The sequence below is a fragment of the Schistocerca americana genome, chromosome 2 (assembly GCF_021461395.2).
Source record: "Schistocerca americana isolate TAMUIC-IGC-003095 chromosome 2, iqSchAmer2.1, whole genome shotgun sequence".
Classification (NCBI taxonomy): domain Eukaryota; kingdom Metazoa; phylum Arthropoda; class Insecta; order Orthoptera; family Acrididae; genus Schistocerca; species Schistocerca americana.
Genome location: NC_060120.1, coordinates 616,386,978 through 616,406,717, shown reverse-complemented (window position 1 = coordinate 616,406,717; position 19,740 = coordinate 616,386,978). Strand labels below are relative to the sequence as shown.

The following is a 19,740-nucleotide window of genomic DNA, read 5'->3' as shown; positions in this document are numbered from 1 at the left end:
GTGATTTACAGGTAAGGTCAGTAATTGCAAAAGGTGGTCACTGTAGTAGGTATCAAAGTTTTCTGATGTACACTTGTCCATGTTTACACATACCTGATCAAGGAGAGTGATATTAGTTTTTGTTACATGTGTTGGAGAGCTTACAGTCAGACAAAGATTGTAGGCTTTTATAATATTTAAAAACGTTTCCCTGTGAGGGCTATGGCTCAGAAAATCAGTAGTAGAATCACAACATGGCACCATTGTTTTCCCAGTAGTCTTATGTTTGCCTAAACCAAGGTCCAATTTTTCGAAAAAAACACTTATGTTGCTAACAGGAGATCTATACACACACAAAATAATAGTTTTTTCAGACATTAATTCAGTACCTGAGATTTCAAAGTCTCTTTCACAACCAAGTTTTTCAGACGGTTGTATTCCCTTTCACCTGCCTCATTCACAGCTACTTTTATTTTCTCCTGTCATCAGTTAAACTCAATATCTCCTGTGTTACCCACGGATTTCTACTAGCCCTCGCCTTATAAGACACTTATCTTCTGCTGCCTTCACTATTTCCTCCCTCAAAGCTACCCATTCTTCTTCTACAATCGTTCCCCAACACTCCCTCTGAACTCTCTACAGCCCCTGGTTCTTTCAGTTTATCCAAATGCTGTTATGTATAATTCAAAATAAAGAAATACATATGTCCAACATTTTTAAAGGCTTTCCTTTAGTAGCAGGACTCGAACTTATCAAAATAAAACGAAACTGACAGTTGTTTACAGTAGGTATGTCTTCAACGCTATCATCTTTGCAACGAAAATGAAATTTTAAACGTTGTTGACATGTTGTGGTTGTTTTCCTCCTAAAGAGTGTTTGTTGACGTTGTGATAGAAGTACCGGGGAATATTCTATGAATTGACAAGGTATGTGTGATGGTATGTCTTCCGTAGTCTGAAAATGCGAAGCGTAATTTGGATGTTGCTTATTAAACTTTTATCGTTTTGTAATATGCCTTTGGAGATATGATATTTGTTTATGTTTTTCGCAATGACAAGAAACCGCATTCAATGCGTAATTGTGTTTGTTGAGCTAGGTGCACTGTTAGCGGATATGTGGTACCGAAAATTCTGCTAGACCCAAAAAGTCAATCTTAGTCCAGTTCAGATTTTGCGGATTTTCCATGACGCTCTCCGTTGAGTAAAAAATCCTGTTACAATTACTGTTGCTACGACGACACTGTCCCAACTTGGAATTTTAACGAACGTGATTTGCTGCAAGGAGTGGCAGGAATTTTGCCTTTCGTTAACCTATCTTCCAAGCTAAGTCGTAGGGTCAGTATTGTCTCGCGTGTCCCAACATTTCTACGGAATCCAAACTGATCTTCCACGAGGTCAGCTTCTACCAGTTTTTCCATTCGTCTGTAAAGAATTTGTGTTAGTATTTTGCAACCGTGACTTATTTAACTGATAGTTCGATAATTTTCGCACCTGTCAACACTTGCTTTTTTTGGGATTGGAATCAGCCTATTATATTCTTATTGAAGTCTGAGGGTATTTCACCCCTCTATACATCTTGCTCACCAAATGATAGTTTTGTCATGGCTGGCTCCCCCAAGGCTGTCAGTGCTATGTCAAATTCTTCACGCAATATCATATCTCCCATTTCATCTTCATCTACGTCCTCTTCCATTTCCGTAAGAAATGTCAACTACATCGCCCTTGTATAGGCCCTGTATACACTCGTACCACCATTCTACCTTCTCTTCTTTGCTTAGAACTGGTTTTCCATTTGAGCTCTTTATGTTCATACAAGTGATTCTCTTCTCTCCAAAGGTCTGTCTAATTTTCATGTAGGCAGTATCTATCTCACCCCCTAGTGGTATATGCCTCTACATCCTTATGTTTGTCCTCTAGACATCCCTGCTTAGTCATTTTGCTCTTCCTGACAATCTCATTTTTGAGACTTTTGTATTCCTTTTTGCCTGCTTCATTTACTGCATTTTTATATTTTCTCCTTTCATCAATTAAAATCAATATCTCTTCTGTTACCCAAGGATTTCTACTAGCCCTCATTTTTTTTTTATCTAGTTGATCCTCTGCTGCCTTCACTACTTCATCCCTCAAAGCTACCCATTCTTCTTCTACTGTATTTCTTTCCTCCATTCTTGTCAATCGTTCTGTAATGCTCTCTCTGAAGCTCTCTACAACCTCTGGTTCTTTCAGTTTATCCAGATCCCATCTCCTTAAATTCCCACCATTTTGCAGTTTCTTTAGTTTTAATCTACAGTTCATAACCAATAGATTGTGGTCAGAGTCCACATGTGCCCCTGGGAATGTCTTACAATTTAAAACCTGGTTCCTAAATCTCTGTCTTACCGTTATATGATGTATCTGAAACCTTCCAGTGTCTCCAGGCCTCTTCCTTGTATATAGCCTTCTTTCATGATTCTTAAACCAAGTGTTAGCTATGATTAAGTTATGCTTTGCACAAAATTTTACCAGATTACTTCCTCTTCATTCCTTATCCCTAGTCCATGTTCACCTACTACTTTTCCTTTTCCTACTATCGAATTCCAGTCCCCCATGAATATTGAATTTTCATCTACCATAACTATTTGAATAATTTCTTTTATTGCATCATACATTTCTTCAATCTCTTCATCTGCGGAGCTACTTGATATATAAACTTGTACTGCTGTGGTAGGTGTGGGCTTTGTATCTATCTTGGCTACAATAATGCATTCTCTATCCTGTTTTTAGTAGCTTATCTGCATTCCTGTTTTTTTTTTTTTTTATTCATTATCAAACCAACTCCTGCATTCTCTTATTTGATTTTGTATTTATAACCCTGTATTCACCTGACCAGAAGTCTTTTTCCTCCTGCCACTGAATTTCACGAATTTCCTCTATATCTAACTTTAACCTATACGTGTCCCTTTTTAAATTTTCTGTCTGACATTCCACACTCCGATTCGTAGAATTCCAGTTTTGTTTCTGCTGACAGTGACGACCTCCTGAGTAGTTCCCACGTGGAGATCCAAATGGGTTGCTGTTTTACATCTGGAATATTTTGCCCACCCAAGAGAATGCCATCATCATTTTACCGTAGAGTAAAGCTGTGTGTCCTCGTTAAATAATACGGCTGTAGTTTCCCCTTGCTTATAGTCATTCACAGTACCAGTACAGCTAGGCCGTTTTTGTTGATGTTACAAGGCCAGATCAGTCAATCATTCAGACTGTTGCCCCTGGAACTATTGAAAGGCTGCTACCACTGTTCATTAACCACAATTTTGTCTGGTCTCTCAACAGATACCCCTCCGTTGTCGTTGTAACTACGGTATGGCTATCAGTATCACTGAGGCATGCAAGCCTTTCCACAAGTCTCAAGGTCCTTGGTTCATGGTGGTTACTACCCGTTTTGCATCGTCACAATCAGTCCTAAGATAGTAATGGTATTGTTAGCAGACTGTGATTTATGATGCAGATAATTACAATGTTCATAATTCGTTAAATTACAGAAACATATGACATTGCATATACAGGAAGGAGGAGCAATGACTCAAAGATAGACCACACCAAGCAGACGCAGTGACAAAAATGGAATAAGGAGCCAGTTTACCAACATTACCACGTTAGCTGGTGACAATTTCACCTTACTCATAAGGTACATGTGTTGCTCTCTAACAAGTGGTGTAGTTATCAGCAGGCATTTCCTTTGACTGCAAGTACTTAACAACAGACACATTTCTTTTTACACATTAGTAAAAGAAAATGTTCTGTTCCACTAACATCTTTCGGGTCGACAGAAGCGTCCGATCCCATGCGTCTGCTTTGACCCGTGACGTACGGATGTTGTCGTGTGTGACGTCATGACGGCGCGGAGTTAGGTTTGTGAGTGTGGCGTGTTTGTAGATGTTGTCATGTTGTGCTCTCTGGTGGTATGTTCAGGGTTTTCGTTTGTGTGGTGTAATGGGCTCAGTTTGCTTTTGCTCATTGTCCAGAATTGTTAGAGTGTCGGCTGTGTTTGTAGTGTAATTCATTTCAGTGAGTTAACGATTTTGTGTGAAGGTTAATGTAGTGTTGTTCGCTGTACATCGTGTGGTAATTTTAGTAAAATTAATGTGGTGTTGTTTATGTTCACGAATGGATATGACGGATAAAATTAACAGTGCGCAGGTCAAGGGAAGTATTAGATCCCGATGTGTGGCTGTGTATGTTGATATTGGTATCGAGAGATGTTTTTGAGCTATATAGGCCAAGGGAAGTGTTTGATCCTAACCTATGGGATCGGGAGCTGCTGTTGAGCTATATAGGTCAAGGGAAGTGTCCGATTCCAGATGATATTGTGTTTAGTGGTATTTGTGGAGTTTTGTGATGATGGTTTTTTTTGTCGTTTTGTGTGGTTTGTATGGGGGTGGGTGTATAAATTTGTTTATATTTAGTTTGCCCCCACCCAAAAACACCCCATTTCCCGCGCTTGTCCCATTAGTGTCATTAGGCTTTTGTGGAAAGTGTGTGTGTGTGTGTGTGTGTGTGTGTGTGTGTGTGTGTTTGTGTTTGTTTTTCGATGTATTTTCGTTCTCATAATGTGTACGTACCGACTTTATATGCGCCATATTGGAATCGTGGTTTATGGTCGTTTCCGCCATATTTGTGACGTCATGGGTCAAAGCAGACGGGCGGGATCGGACGCTTCCGTATTTCCCATCTTTCAGTACAGAATGTAACATAGTATTTTGTGAGAGTCTAATAGAACTCAGTCTGACATGTAAAATGATTATGTGGTCTTGTGGTGCTTATTACTTAACAATTTTCCTATCCAGTGTATCCTCCTCCCCATTCTTTTACTTCTTCTTCTTCTTCACCCAATTATTATTATTATTATTATTACTTTGTAATAATCAACAAAGGAGGTATGCATTAGTTCTCATCTCTGTTATCGATCCAATAGCTTTTATTTCCGATATGATGTGTGTGTCAACACTGGTGAAACAATTGTCAAAGAAAAACATGTGATTCAGGTACTCTGATTCTGGAATCATGTGGGTTAGGCCATATATTACCCTTGCACCTGAAGGCTCCTCTTTGTTGTCTGTCATTCCACAGGGTGAAAAATTGTAAAGAAAGCTATTGGAACTCATATGGCACCTAATTTTAATCTAAATTTCATAGGCCTTGTGTCAGGGCAGTGTAGTGGTTAGCACATATGCCTAGTGAGCAGAAGACCCGGTTTTAAATCCCGTACAAATTTTCATTCATTACTTCAGTCGGTATATATACAGCAAAGATATTTCAAACTTGAAAAAGTCTCCAGAACCATATAATTTCATTTGCTTACAATATATTCAGTTCTGCACATCCAGGGGTACTGTGCCAATGACACATGTAACACATGGTGAGGAAATAATAAATGCATTTAGAATTATTACTGATCTTGGGGAAGATACAGATCAGTAAGTTGACATTTTTTGCGTATTTTCATTCAGTGTCATATAAATAATGTTCTGGGATAATCCATCTTTAAGAAAGTCGTCATTGCTCAAAAGTGTGCCGTAAGAATAATATATAGAGCTCACCCATAATCATCTTGTAGACATCTGTGTAAGGAGTCAGGCACTCTGACTACTGCCTCACAGTTATTTATTCCCTCATGTAGTTTATTATAAATAATACACTAAGGTTCATTCCGTCATGTAGTTTATTATAAATAATACACTAAGGTTCAAAAGGAATAATGATGTACATAATTACAGTACCAGATGGTAATGACATACATTCTTCCATGTTAAGATTCTCTTTGGCTTGTTCCACATCATTACTATTTTTGTGCAAAATTATCCATGTATCTTGAAACTAGCTAACTTTCTGAAGATGGCTGTTTACCAAAAGTTGAATGGAGCAATTCAACGTGGTTGTTGAGTTGGTCTCTTAAAATAATTTTCAAAAATTTTGTTTGTGGAAACCTGCACATAAAATTTCCATTTTTACACAGTGCTGTTTCTTTAAATATTCCCTGTAAAGAAACTAGTCAGGTGATGTCTGACCTACATTTGTTTTAAAAATAATAAATTTTAAAACAATGTTAGTGTCATGTCTCAGTGGTGTCATCTAGTGGTTGTTTGTAAAAAATTAAAAAGTGATCCTTGTACAGAGCCACACTGCTGACAAATAGTTTCAGAAAAGACTTCCATACACTTAAATGTGTGTTAGATGTTAACATATTTCACAGTTTAGCTCAGCTTTTTTTGCTGTTGGCATTCTACATTTTATATTCATTTTATTTATGTTCTTCATACAACCTCTTGACAAGACAAGTCCATTCTGTATAATTGATCGTCATAGTTCTTCGCATATGCAGACAATTAGATCCTCAGCAGACAATAAAGTTTTTTTCCCCCTGAATTTTAATTCCTTTTCCTTTACTGCTTGCTCTATGCATAGATTGGATAATATGAGACACAGGATTCAGACCACTCACCCCTTGTCATGAATTAGTGCTTCTATTTCCTGCCCTTATTCTCATATTTATGCAGCCTGGTATCTGTTCACGTCATAGGTAAGCTTTTGTTATCTGTATTTTATCTTCAATAACTTAAGAATTTCAAAGAGAGCATTCTAGTAAATGTTGTCAAAAGCTTTTTCAGCATCTTTAAATGCTAAATACACAGGTATTCTCATACATAACTTCTAAGTCAGGTTGAATGGTTGATATTACCTCACACATATCTACATATACCTGGAACTGACCAACTTCAGGATGGACATCTACCATTTGTTTCATTCTTCTGTAAGTAATTTGTTAGTATTCTAATAATAGAAATTTCTAGGTGGAAAAATATGTGCAATAAGGGAAATACAAGTACTATACTCACCTAAAGCAAACTGATGTGTGGCACACAAAAACCTGTAACAGAAAACTATATTCACCCTAGCTATACTCACCTAAAGCAAACTGATGTGTGTCACACAAAAACCTGTAACAGAAAACTATATTCACACTAGCTTTTAAGCTCTTGTTATTTTTGTAGTAAAATATATACGTACATTCACACACACACAACCATACAGACACCTAAAAGTACACTCCCTGGGTATCAGCAAGACTGTGCAGATGGAGGTGGGGAGGCGATTGGGAAGGATGCATGAGGCACAGAGGGATAGCAGGGTAGTGTGAGGTAGATGATGTGTGTGTGTGTGTGTGTGTGTGTGTGAGAGAGAGAGAGAGAGAGAGAGAGAGAGAGAGAGAGAGAGAGAGAGAGAGCAATGGGGAGGGAGGAAGAAGAGTATTGGGAGAAGGCAGTACACAACCAGCAAGAGGGAGAGAGTAGTGTGGACAGAAGAGAAAAGGGGAAAAGGTAGTGTGAGACAGTGGTAAACAGATTAGCAGATATTTATGCCAGGGGGAGAGCACAGGGTGTGCTGAATTCGCAACTGCTTGGTTCAGAGAAACTTTTGCTGTGGGAAATATCTAGCCAGTGACATTTCTACTGTTGTAATTTGCAACATGTTTGGCAACTAGATAGTGAAATATGTGGTTTTGCCACAGTTTTTTGTGGTAGCTAATCAGTAGACAGTTCCTTAGCTGTCATGCCCACATAGAATCCTGTACAGTAATTGCAGCATAGCTAATGTATGATATGACTGCTTTCACAGGTTGCCTTACCTTTTATTGCACAGAAGGAATGATGCCTATGAGTGGACCGTGGCAGGAGGCAGTGGGTGGTTGTATGGGACAGGTCTTGCACCTGGTTTGATCACTAGGGGATCTTCTGCATTCGTATATTTTCTTATTATGTCAATTCAGTTCAATACATTGTACCAAAAAAATAAATCATTCAAGAAAATTACTGAATTATGAGATGAACTGGTTTTCAGTAAGGTGAATACTGCTCAAATTCAATATTTTGTTATGTTGTGCAAACATTTCTGCTGGACTTTACCATTATGCCTAGTTTTTCCTCTGCTGCCTTTACTGTTGTATCACCCAGAACCACCCATTCATCTTTTGCTATATACCCTTTTTCCCATTTTAGTTTCTTGCAGTCTGGTGTGCACACTGAAAATCTCAACAATCTCACATTATTTGAACTTATACAGCCTGTGTTTTGTAACTATTAAGGAAGCATAAGGATTTGTAAGTTTCTGGAAATGTTTTTCAGTTTAAAATTGGCTTTCATAATATGTCTTACCATTATGTAAACTGAATCATCATCTCATTTTATCATCCATGTTTCACTTGCATACATGGCTACACTCCATACAAATACTTTCAGAAACGACTTCCTGACACTTAAATCTATACTTGTTGTTAACAAATTTCTCTTCTTCGGAAATGCTTTCCTTGCCAGTGCAGTCTACATTTTATATCCTCTCTACTTTGACCATCATCAGTTATTTTGCTCCCCAAATAGCAAAACTCATCTCCAACTTTAAGTGTCTAATAGACTAATCTAATTCCCTTAGCATCACCTGATATAATGCAACTGCGTTCTATTATCCTTGTTTTGTTTGTGTTGATGTTCATCTTATATCCTCCTTTCAAGACACTGTCCATTCTGTTCAACTGCTCTTCAAGGTCCTTTGCTGTCTCTGACAGACTTACTATTTCATCGGCAAACCTCAAAATTTTTATTTCTTCTCCATGGATTTTAATTCCTACTCCAAATTTTTCTTCTGTTTCCTCCACTGCTTGCTCAATATACAAATTGAATAACATTGGGGAGAGGCTACAACCCTGTCTCACTCCCTTCCCAACCACTGCTTATCGCCGGCTGAAGTGGCCGTGCGGTTAAAGGCGCTGCAGTCTGGAACCGCAAGACCGCTACGGTCGCAGGTTCGAATCCTGCCTCGGGCATGGATGTTTGTGATGTCCTTAGGTTAGTTAGGTTTAACTAGTTCTAAGTTCTAGGGGACTAATGACCTCAGCAGTTGAGTCCCATAGCGCTCAGAGCCATTTGAACCACTGCTTATCTTTCATGCCCCTCGACTCTTATAACTGCCATCTGGTTTCTGTACATATTGTAAATAGCCTTTGGCTCCCTGTATTTGACCCCTGCCACCTTCGGAATTTGAAAGAGAGTATTCCAGTCAACATTGTCAAAACTTTCTCTAAGTCTATGAATGCTAAAAAAGTAGATTTGCCTTTCCTTAATTTATCTTCTAAGATAAGTTGTAGGGTCAGTATTGCCTCGCATTTTGATGGAATCCAAACAGATCTTCCCTGTGGTCAGCTTCTACCAGTTTTTCCATTCACCTGTAAAGAATTCGTGTTAGTATTTTGCAGCCGTGACTTATTAAACTGATATTACAATGAAATCCAGACCATTAGCTGCTTACAGGTGTTGATAAATATCCACGGGGACAGTTGAAACGTATGTCCCAACCGGGACTCGAACCTGGGATCTCCTGCTTTACATGGCAGACGCTCTATCCGATTGAGCCATCAAGGACACAGGGGATAGTGCAACTGCAGGGACTTACCTCTGGCATGCTCCCTGTGAGACCCACACTTCCAACTTACTGTCCACACATTACATTTGTAATGCCCCTGCCCACTATACCCATTACTCGCAGCAGTAAATCTACCGATTCCTGTAAGAGTTTGAGCAATGTGAGTGCATCTGCACTGCAGAAGAACAGATACCATCTTCATATATTAAACTGGTAGTTTGGTAATTTTCACACCTGTCAACACTTGCTTTCTTTGGGATTGGAATTATTATATTCTTCTTGAAGTCTGAGGGTATTTCGCCGTCTCCTACATCTTGCTCACCAGATGATAGAGTTTCATCAGGGGTGGTTCTCCCAAGGCTGTTAGTAGTTCTGAAGGACTGTTGTCTACTCCCGGGGGCGTGTTTCTACTTAGATCTTTCAATACTATGTCAAACTCTTCATGCGGTATCATATCTCCCATTCCTATGTCCTCTCCCATTTCCATAATATTGCTCTCAACTGCATCGCCCTTGTATAGACCCTCTATACACTCCTACCATCTTTCTGCCTTCCCTTCTTTGCTTAGAACTGGTATTCCATCTGAGCTCTTGATATTCATACAAGTGATTCTCTTCTCTTCATACAAGTGATTCTCTTCTCTTCATACAAGTGATTCTCTTCTCTCCAAAGGTCTGTCTAATTTTCCTTTAGGCAGTATCTATCTTACCCCTAGTGGTATATGCCTCTACATCCTTACGTTTGTCCTGTAACCATCCCTACTTAGCCATTTTGCACTTCCTGTCAGTCTAATTTTTGACACATTTATATTCCTTTTTGCCTGGTTCAGTTACTGCATTTTTATATTTTCTCCTTCCATCAATTAAATTCAGTATCTCTTCTGTTGCTCAAGGATTTCTACTAGCCTTCGTTTTTTTTTATCTAGTTGATCCTCTGCTGCCTTCACTATTTCATCTCAAAACTACCCATTCTTCTTCTACTATATTTCTTTCCTCCGTTCTTGTCAATAGTTCCCTGACGTTCTCTCTGAAATTCTTATCAATCTCTGGTTCTTTCAGTTTATCCACGTCCCATCTCCTTAAAATGCCACCTTTTTGCAGTTTCTTTAGTTTTAGTCTACAGTTCATAGCCGATAGATTGTGGTCAGTGTCCACATCTGCCCCTGGAAATGTCTTACAATTTAAAACCTGGCTCCAAAATCTCTGTCTTACCATTATATAATCTATCTGAAATCTTCCAGTGTCTCCAGGCCTCTTCTGTCATGATTCTTAAACCAAGTATTAGCTATGACTAAGTTATGCTCTGTGCAAAATTCTACCATGTGGCTTCGTCTTTCATTCATTACCCCCATTCCATATTCACCTAATGCTTTTCCTTCTCTTCCTTTTCCTACTGTCGAATTCCAGTCCCCCATGACTATTAAATTTTTGTCTCCCTTCACTATCTGAATAATTTCTTTTATCGCATAATAGATTTCTTCAATCTCTTCGTCATCTGCAGAGCTAGTTGGCATATAAACTTGCACTACTGTATTAGGCGTGGGCTTCATGTCTATCTTGCATTCAATAATTCGTTCACTATGCTGTTCGTAGTAGCTTATCCATGCTCCTATTTTTTATTCATTATTAAACCTAGTCCTGCATTATTACCCCTATTTGCTTTTGTATCTATAACCCTGTATTCACCTGACCAGAAATCTTATTCCTCCTACCACCGAATTTCATTAATTCCCACTATATTTAGGTTTAACCTATCCATTTCCCTTTCTAAATTTTCTAACCTACCTGCGCAATTAAGGGATCTGACATTCCACCCTCCGATCCATAGAATGTCAGTTTTCTTTCTCCTGAAGTAAGCACAAGACAATAATTAAAATGTTTGTTGTAATTACAGATATTTCTGGCAGGCTTTGGTTCTTGTATTCTTAACTGCTATACAAAAGCACGAATGATTCACACCAGACGGGCTCCAAATGGAGAGCCAAAAACACAAAGAAAGAATCTTAGGAAAGCAAGGGTTCATACAGGGACCTCAGTGCCTAAAGAGCAGAATATGAATCATATGGATGGAATAAGCTATTTAATGAATGGCACTAAAGTCAAGATTTCTGTATCACGTAAGTGATCATAGTTCACTGACATCGGATTGTTGCTGCATGAATTATTGTTACGTTGTACACTTAATTCTTAGTTCAATTTAACTATTAAAGTCAAATAACAGCCTAACTTACGTGTGAAAATATTCAAATAAGATATCGATGATATTTTGGTCAAACGTAAACAGCATAATATTTGTTCATTTGTCATATTGTTGTCTGCACTTAACAACACTAAATTTGCTTATTGGTAATCACAGCCAAAGTTAAAATTTTGTACAGAACTGGTCCAAATGAAATGTAACATGTCAGTTTTACCATTTATATGGGAAACACAAAGAGGAGGAAATATTACTTTAAAAAAGTCACTTGGAACTGGTCCTGTCAGTATTTCAAACTAATTTCCAGAAAATACAATTTATTTTCTGCATGTAGAATATGTTGTTTTTATCTTTGGTTATAGTGCATAACTGAGAAGGAAACATTCCACTGGTAGCATTTGTAACTGAATGATAAATGTCAAATGCCAGGGACATCCAGTATGACATGTACTGAGGCCCCCACCCTCCCTTCTCCCCTACCAAAGCACCAGATAGATGTATTCTTCTCAATCCACAATTGGGTGTCTACAATACTACTATTTAAATTAGCCTCTGAGTTGCAGTCAACATTAATCCACCCACTCAGCAGTCCGGCCTCATTGGCCAGAGACAGAGATCATTGTGTGTGTGTGTGTTGTGTGTGTTTTCTACTTCAGAAGAAGACCCTCTGGTCAATAGCTCATGTGTTTAGCAGTCTCTTCATTGTGCCTATCTGCAACTCAACATCATCAGTATACAATATTAATCTATCATTTTCATCATATTGCCATTATTCCATCCTTGATTTTCCATGTTTGATTTTCTACTCTGCAGAAAGGTGTATAAAAACGACATAAGTAATTACTGGGATATTCCATTACCATTAGTATCTGTACCATACGAGATCCTCTCCAAAGTTCACCAGAAAAGAATTAAAGATCATCTTGATAAAAAGACTGGTAATTACTAGGCAAGTTCCAGGCAAGGGCATTCGTGCCCAGAGCAGATTTTCAACATGAAAAATATGATCAGGTATAAGACGACTGGTAGGTACGACTATAGGGTTGTGCTCATTGACTTGAAAGAGTGTACAGCTTGGTTGAGTGTGGGTCGTTATTGAATGTTCTAGAAGAATTTGGGATGAGTTATAAATACAGAACCCTGTTTGATTACTCTGCAGACACTAAGTCTGTGTCAAAACTGAAGTTCGTTTACAAGGTATTGGACCACTCTGAAATCAAAACCAGTGTAGGTCAAGGTGGTGAACTCTTTCCACCCCTTTTTAACTGTGCCTTCAAAAAGATTATTTGAGAATGGAGGAAAAATATGAAACGAGAAGAGAAGAAAGATAAATGATACGATGAAAGCTTTCCCAACCAAATGTTTCAGCGGCTGAGAATTTTTCCGGGTTGTATGGCCGTGGTCCATGGACCTCTTCAATCCCTGACATTTTGTCCAAGACTACGTTGGACATCTTGTTTACAACCACATATTGGCAAAACTGATTCTTATGTAAAAGACTCACATCATTTTACTGAGAAGCTTGAGGGATTGACTTTGGCTCCTGAGGATATTTTTGTCAGTTTTGACATAGTGTCTTTATTCACTGTGATTCCACTTAACAAAGTTATGGTTTACATAGTGGATGTTTTCCCAGCAGATTTGACTGCTCATTTCAGACACTGCCTTACCTCTAGTCAGTTCCAGTGGGAAGATGAATTTTATGAGCAGGATGATGGTGTGGCCATGGCTAAACCATTGAGTCATATGATTGCTAACTTTTATATGGAAAAATTCGAACAATTACCTCTGGAAAAAGCAAGTAAGAAGCCATGTCGATGGTATCAATACGTGGGTGATACATTTGTTGTTTGGTCACATGGCAAAGAAACTTTAGAGGAATTCTTTTGTTATTGTTAGGTACAGAAAGCTGGCTGAAGCCAGAGATAAATTCTGCCGAAATTTTTACAAAGTCACAGATGGTGTTTAGAAAGGATAGATTGCATGCAACCGGTGGTGGCATGTTTGTTGCTGTTAGTAGTAGTTTATCCTGTAGTGAAGTAGAAGTGGATAGTTCCTGTGAATTATTATGGGTGGAGGTTACACTCAACAACCGAGCTAGGTTAATAATTGACTCCTTTTACCGACCTCCTGACTCAGCAGCATTAGTGGCAGAACAACTGAGAGAAAATTGGGAATACATTTCACATAAATTTTCTCAGGATGTTATAGTCTTAGGTGGAGATTTCAATTTACCAGATATAGACTGGGATACTCAGATGTTTAGGACAGGTGGTAGGGACGGAGCATCGAGTGACATTATACTGAGTGCACTATCCGAAAATTACCTCGAGCAATTAAACAGAGAACCGACTCGTGGAGATAACATCTTGGACCTACTGATAACAAACAGACCCGAACTTTTCGACTCTGTAAGTGCAGAACAGGGAATCAGTGATCATAAGGCCATTGCAGCATCCCTGAATATGGAAGTTAATAGGAATATAAAAAAAGGGAGGAAGGTTTATCTGTTTAGCAAGAGTAATAGAAGGCAGATTTCAGACTACCTAACAGATCAAAACGAAAATTTCTGTTCCGACACTGGCAATGTTGAGTGTTTATGGAAAAAGTTCAAGGCAATCGTAAAATGCGTTTTAGACAGGTATGTGCCGAGTAAAACTGTGAGGGACGGGAAAAACCCACCGTAGTTCAACAACAAAGTTAGGAAACTACTGCGAAAGCAAAGAGAGCTTCACTCCAAGTTTAAACACAGCCAAAACCTCTCAGACAAACAGAAGCTAAATGATGTCAAAGTTAGCATAAGGAGGGCTATGCGTGAAGCGTTCAGTGAATTCGAAAGTAAAATTCTATGTACCGACTTGACAGAAAATCCTAGGAAGTTCTGGTCTTACGTTAAATCAGTAAGTGGCTCGAAACAGCATATCCAGACACTACGGGATGATAATGGCATTGAAACAGAGGATGACACGCGTAAAGCTGAAATACTAAACACCTTTTTCCAAAGCTGTTTCACAGAGGAAGACCGCACTGCAGTTCCTTCTCTAAATCCTCGTACAAACGAAAAAATGGCTGACATCGAAATAAGTGTCCAAGGAATAGAAAAGCAACTGGAATCACTCAATAGAGGAAAGTCCACTGGACCTGACGGGATACCAGTTCGATTCTACACAGAGTACGTAAAAGAACTTGACCGTCTTCTAACAGCCGTGTACTGCAAGTCTCTAGAGGAACGGAAGGTTCCAAATGATTGGAAAAGAGCACAGATAGTCCCAGTCTTCAAGAAGGGTCGTCGAGCAGATGCGCAAAACTATAGACCTATATCTCTGACATCGATCTGTTGGAGAATTTTAGAACATGTTTTTTGCTCGATTATCATGTCGTTTTTGGAAACCCAGAATCTACTATGTAGGAATCAACATGGATTCCAGAAACAGCGATCGTGTGAGACCCAACTCGCTTTATTTGTTCATGAGACCCAGAAAATATTAGATACAGGCTCCCAGGTAGATGCTATTTTTCTTGACTTCCGGAAGGCGTTCGATACAGTTCCGCACTGTCGCCTGATAAACAAAGTAAGAGCCTACGGAATATCAGACCAGCTGTGTGGCTGGATTGAAGAGTTTTTAGCAAACAGAACACAGCATGTTGTTATCAATGGAGAGACGTCTACAGACGTTAAAGTAACCTCTGGCGTGCCGCAGGGGAGTGTTATGGGACCATTGCTTTTCACAATATATATAAATGACCTAGTAGATAGTGTCGGAAGTTCCATGCGGCTTTTCGCAGATGATCCTGTAGTATACAGAGAAGTTGCAGCATTAGAAAATTGTAGCGAAGTGCAGGAAGATCTGCAGCGGATAGGCACTTGGTGCAGGGAGTGGCAACTGACCCTTAACATAGACAAATGTAATGTATTGCGAATACATAGAAAGAAGGATCCTTTATTGTATGATTATATGATAGCAGAACAAACACTGGTAGCATCTACTTCTGTAAAATATCTGGGAGTATGCGTGCGGAACGATTTGAAGTGGAATGATCATATAAAATTAATTGTTGGTAAGGCGGGTACCAGGTTGAGATTCATTGGGAGAGTGCTTAGAAAATGTAGTCCATCAACAAAGGAGGTGGCTTACAAATCACTCGTTCGACCTATACTTGAGTATTGCTCATCAGTGTGGGATCCGTACCAGATCGGTCTGACGGAGGAGATAGAGAAGATCCAAAGAAGAGTGGCGCGTTTCGTCACAGGGTTATTTGGTAACCGTGATAGCGTTACGGAGATGTTTAATAAACTCAAGTGGCAGACTCTGCAAGAGAGGCGCTCTGCATCGCGGTGTAGCTTGCTCGCCAGGTTTCGAGAGGGTGCGTTTCTGGATGAGGTATCGAATATATTGCTTCCCCCTACTTATACCTCCCGAGGAGATCACGAATGTAAAATTAGACAGATTAGAGCGCGCACGGAGGCTTTCAGGCAGTCGTTCTTCCCGCGAACCATACGCGACTGGAACAGGAAAGGGAGGTAATGACAGTGGCACGTAAAGTGCCCTCCGCCACACACCGTTGGGTGGCTTGCGGAGTATAAATGTAGATGTAGATGTAGAAGCAACCATGTCATGTATCAGCTCTGCTGCAGTCATTGCACAGCTTCTTTTTTTTTTATATACGAGAAAGCGCTGGTAGATAGACACAATAAAAAACACACAAACACACACACAAATTTCAAGCTTTCGCAACCCAAGGTTGCTTCATCAGGAAAGAGGGAAGGGGAGGGAAAGATGAAAGGATGTGGGTTTTAAGGGAGAGGGTAAGGAGTCATTCCAATCCCGGGAGCGGAAAGACTTACCTTGGGCAAGTTCCCATCTCTGGAGTTCTGATAGGTTGGTGTCAGTGGGAAGTATCCAGATAACCCGGACAGTGTAACACTGTGCCAAGATATGCTGGCTGTGCACCAAGGCATGTTTAGCCACAGGGTGATCCTCATTACCAACAAACACTGTCTGCCTGTGTCCGTTCATGCGAATGGACAGTTTGTTGCTGGTCATTCCCACATAGAAGGCTTCACAGTGTAGGCATGTCAGTTGGTAAATCACGTGGGTGCTTTCACACGTGGCTCTGCCTTTGATCGTGTACACATTCCGGGTTACAGGACTGGAGTAGGTGGTGGTGGGAGGGTAGGGAAGGTGATTTGGGGATTTCATAGGGATGAACCAACAGGTTACAAAGGTTAGCTGGCCGGCGGAAAGACACTCTTGGTGGAGTGGGGAGGATTTCATGAAGGATGGATCTCATTTCATGGCAGCATTTGAGGAAGTCATATCCCTGCTGGAGAGCCACATTCAGAGTCTGATCCAGTCCCGGAAAGTATCCTGTCACAGTGGGGCACTTTTGGGGGTTTTTTGTGGGAGGTTCTAGGTTTGAGGAAGTGGCTCTAGCTATTTGCTTCTGTACCAGGTCGAGAGGGTAATTGCGGGATGCGAAAGCTGTTTTCAGGTTATTGGTGTAATATATTCAGGACTGGAGCAGATTCGTTTGCCACGAAGACTTAAGCTGTAGGGAAGGGACCTTTTGATATGGAATGGGTGGCAGCTGTCATAATGGAGGTACTGTTGCTTGTTGGTGGGTTTGATGTGGACGGATGTGTGAAGCTGGCCATTGGTTAGAATTTTGAGGTTTTGGGGGGACTGGAGCTGGAAGTGGGAGATTTGAGTAGATGGGAGAGACTGGGTCTGTGTGCAATGAGAGGAGGTTGAGGTTTGTTGGAAAGGTTGTGGAGGGCGAGTGAGTTGCCTTTCCGGAGGTGGGAAACCAGGAGACTGGATAGTTTTTTGGGGTGGAGAAGACTCCAGAATTTCCTCTCCAACCTCAACTCCTTTGGTTGCATCAGATTCACCTGGTCCTACTCCAAATCCCATGCCACTTTCCTCGACGTTGACCTCCATCTGTCCAATGGCCAGCTTCACACATCCGTCCACATCAAACCCACCAACAAGCAACAGTACCTCCATTATGACAGCTGCCACCCATTCCATATCAAAAGGTCCCTTCCCTACAGCTTAAGTCTTCGTGGCAAACGAATCTGCTCCAGTCCTGAATATATTACACCAATAACCTGAAAACAGCTTTCGCATCCCGCAATTACCCTCTCGACCTGGTACAGAAGCAAATAGCTAGAGCCACTTCCTCAAACCTAGAACCTCCCACAAAAAACCCCCAAAAGTGCCCCACTGTGACAGGATACTTTCCGGGACTGGATCAGACTCTGAATGTGGCTCTCCAGCAGGGATATGACTTCCTCAAATGCTGCCATGAAATGAGATCCATCCTTCATGAAATCCTCCCCACTCCACCAAGAGTGTCTTTCCGCCGGCCAGCTAACCTTTGTAACCTGTTGGTTCATCCCTATGAAATCCCCAAATCACCTTCGCTACCCTCCCACCACCACCTACTCCAGTCCTGTAACCCGGAATGTGTACACGTTCAAAGGCAGAGCCACGTGTGAAAGCACCCACGTGATTTACCAACTGACATGCCTACACTGTGAAGCCTTCTATGTGGGAATGACCAGCAACAAACTGTCCATTCGCATGAACGGACACAGGCAGACAGTGTTTGTTGGTAATGAGGATCACCCTGTGGCTAAACATGCCTTGGTGCACGGCCAGCACATCTTGGCACAGCGTTACACGGTCAGGGTTATCTGGATACTTCCCATTGACACCAACCTAACAGAACTCCGGAGATGGGAACTTGCCCTTCAATATATTTTCTCTTCCCGTTACACACCAGGCAACAACATCTTTGCCTCCGTACTTCCGCCTTAACTGACATATCTGACCAACCTCTTTGCCTTTACATATGTCTGCCTGTGTCTGTATATGTGTGGATGGATGTGTGTGTGTGTGTGTGTGTGTGTGTGTGCGCGAGTGTATACCTGTCCTTTTTTCCCCCCTAAGGTAAGTCTTTCCACTCCCGGGACTGGAATGACCTCTTACCCTCTCCCTTAAAACCCACATCCTTTCGTCTTTCCCTCCCCTTCCCTCTTTCCTGATGAAGCAACCTTGGGCTGCAAAAGCTTGAAATTTGTGTGTGTGTTTTTTATTGTGTCTATCTACCAGCGCTTTCTCCTTTGGTAAGTATGACTACCAATCTGCTGTCCACCAGGATGAATGGCCACTGCTGATCTGTGGCCAAGAGCAAGGTGGACTGTCCTGTGGCACAACAGGCATATGAAGATAATGTACTTGATTTCAGTGGCTGCTTCACAACCTGGGCTGTCTGGATTCTCCCCTTCAATAACTGTTTCACAGCCTGCACCATCTGGATCCTTCCTACCAATGACAGCTTTTCTGAATTGGGCCTGTGGGTACTCTAGTATTTTGTCTTTCATTGAGCCAAGCGTAACAGTTCCACAGTGTTTTTCCCTTGGTGATATATGCTTCTAAATCCTTATGTTTGTCCTCTAGCCATTCCTGCTTAGCCATTTTCCACTTCCTGTCAATCTCAGTTTTTAGGAGTTTGTATCCCCTTTCACATGCTTCATTTACTGCGTTTTTATAATTTCTCCTTTCATCAGTTAAATTCAATATCCCTTCTGTTACCCAAGGACTTGTACTAGCCCTTGTCTTTTTACTTATTTGATCCTCTGCTGCCTTCTCTATTTCATCTCGCAAAGTCACCCATTTGTCATCTGCTGTATTCATTTCCCTTGTTCTAGTCAAATTTTGCCTTGTGTCTCTCTGAAACTGTCAACAATGTTTGGTTCTTTCAACTTGTCCATTTCCCATGCCCTTAATATCCTACTTTTTTCCAGTTTCTTCAGTTATAGTCTACACTTCATAACCAATAAATTGTGTTCAGAGTCCACTCCTGCATGTGGCAATGTCTTACAGTTTAAAATCTGTTTCCTAAATCTCAGTCTTAACATTAAATAATCAATCTGAAACATTCTGGTGTCTCCTGGTCTCTTCTACCTTCTTGTATGACTCTTAAATCAAGTGTCAGCAATGATTAAATTATGCCCTGTGCAAAAGTCTACCAGGCGGCTTCCTTTTTCATTCTTTTTCCCCAGTCCATATTCACCTATTATTTTTGCTTCTCTTCCTTTCCTGCT

The 19,740-nt window shown here is 40.5% G+C and overlaps 1 protein-coding gene across 2 annotated transcripts in view; it reads left to right on the top strand.

Annotated features, from left to right (window-relative positions):
* The first annotated feature begins 785 nt into the window (after window positions 1-785).
* LOC124595776 overlaps window positions 786-19,740 on the top strand; it is a 37,756-nt gene continuing 18,801 nt past the window's right edge. For both annotated transcript variants that reach the window (XR_006978243.1, XM_047134662.1), the window contains exons 1-3: window positions 786-905; window positions 3,500-3,645; window positions 11,325-11,547. Coding sequence is in view for 1 of the 2 variants with exons in the window: in XM_047134662.1 (XP_046990618.1) it covers window positions 11,379-11,547 (169 nt within the window). In the remaining variant the exon portion in view is untranslated. The remainder of the gene's footprint in view (window positions 906-3,499; window positions 3,646-11,324; window positions 11,548-19,740) is intronic.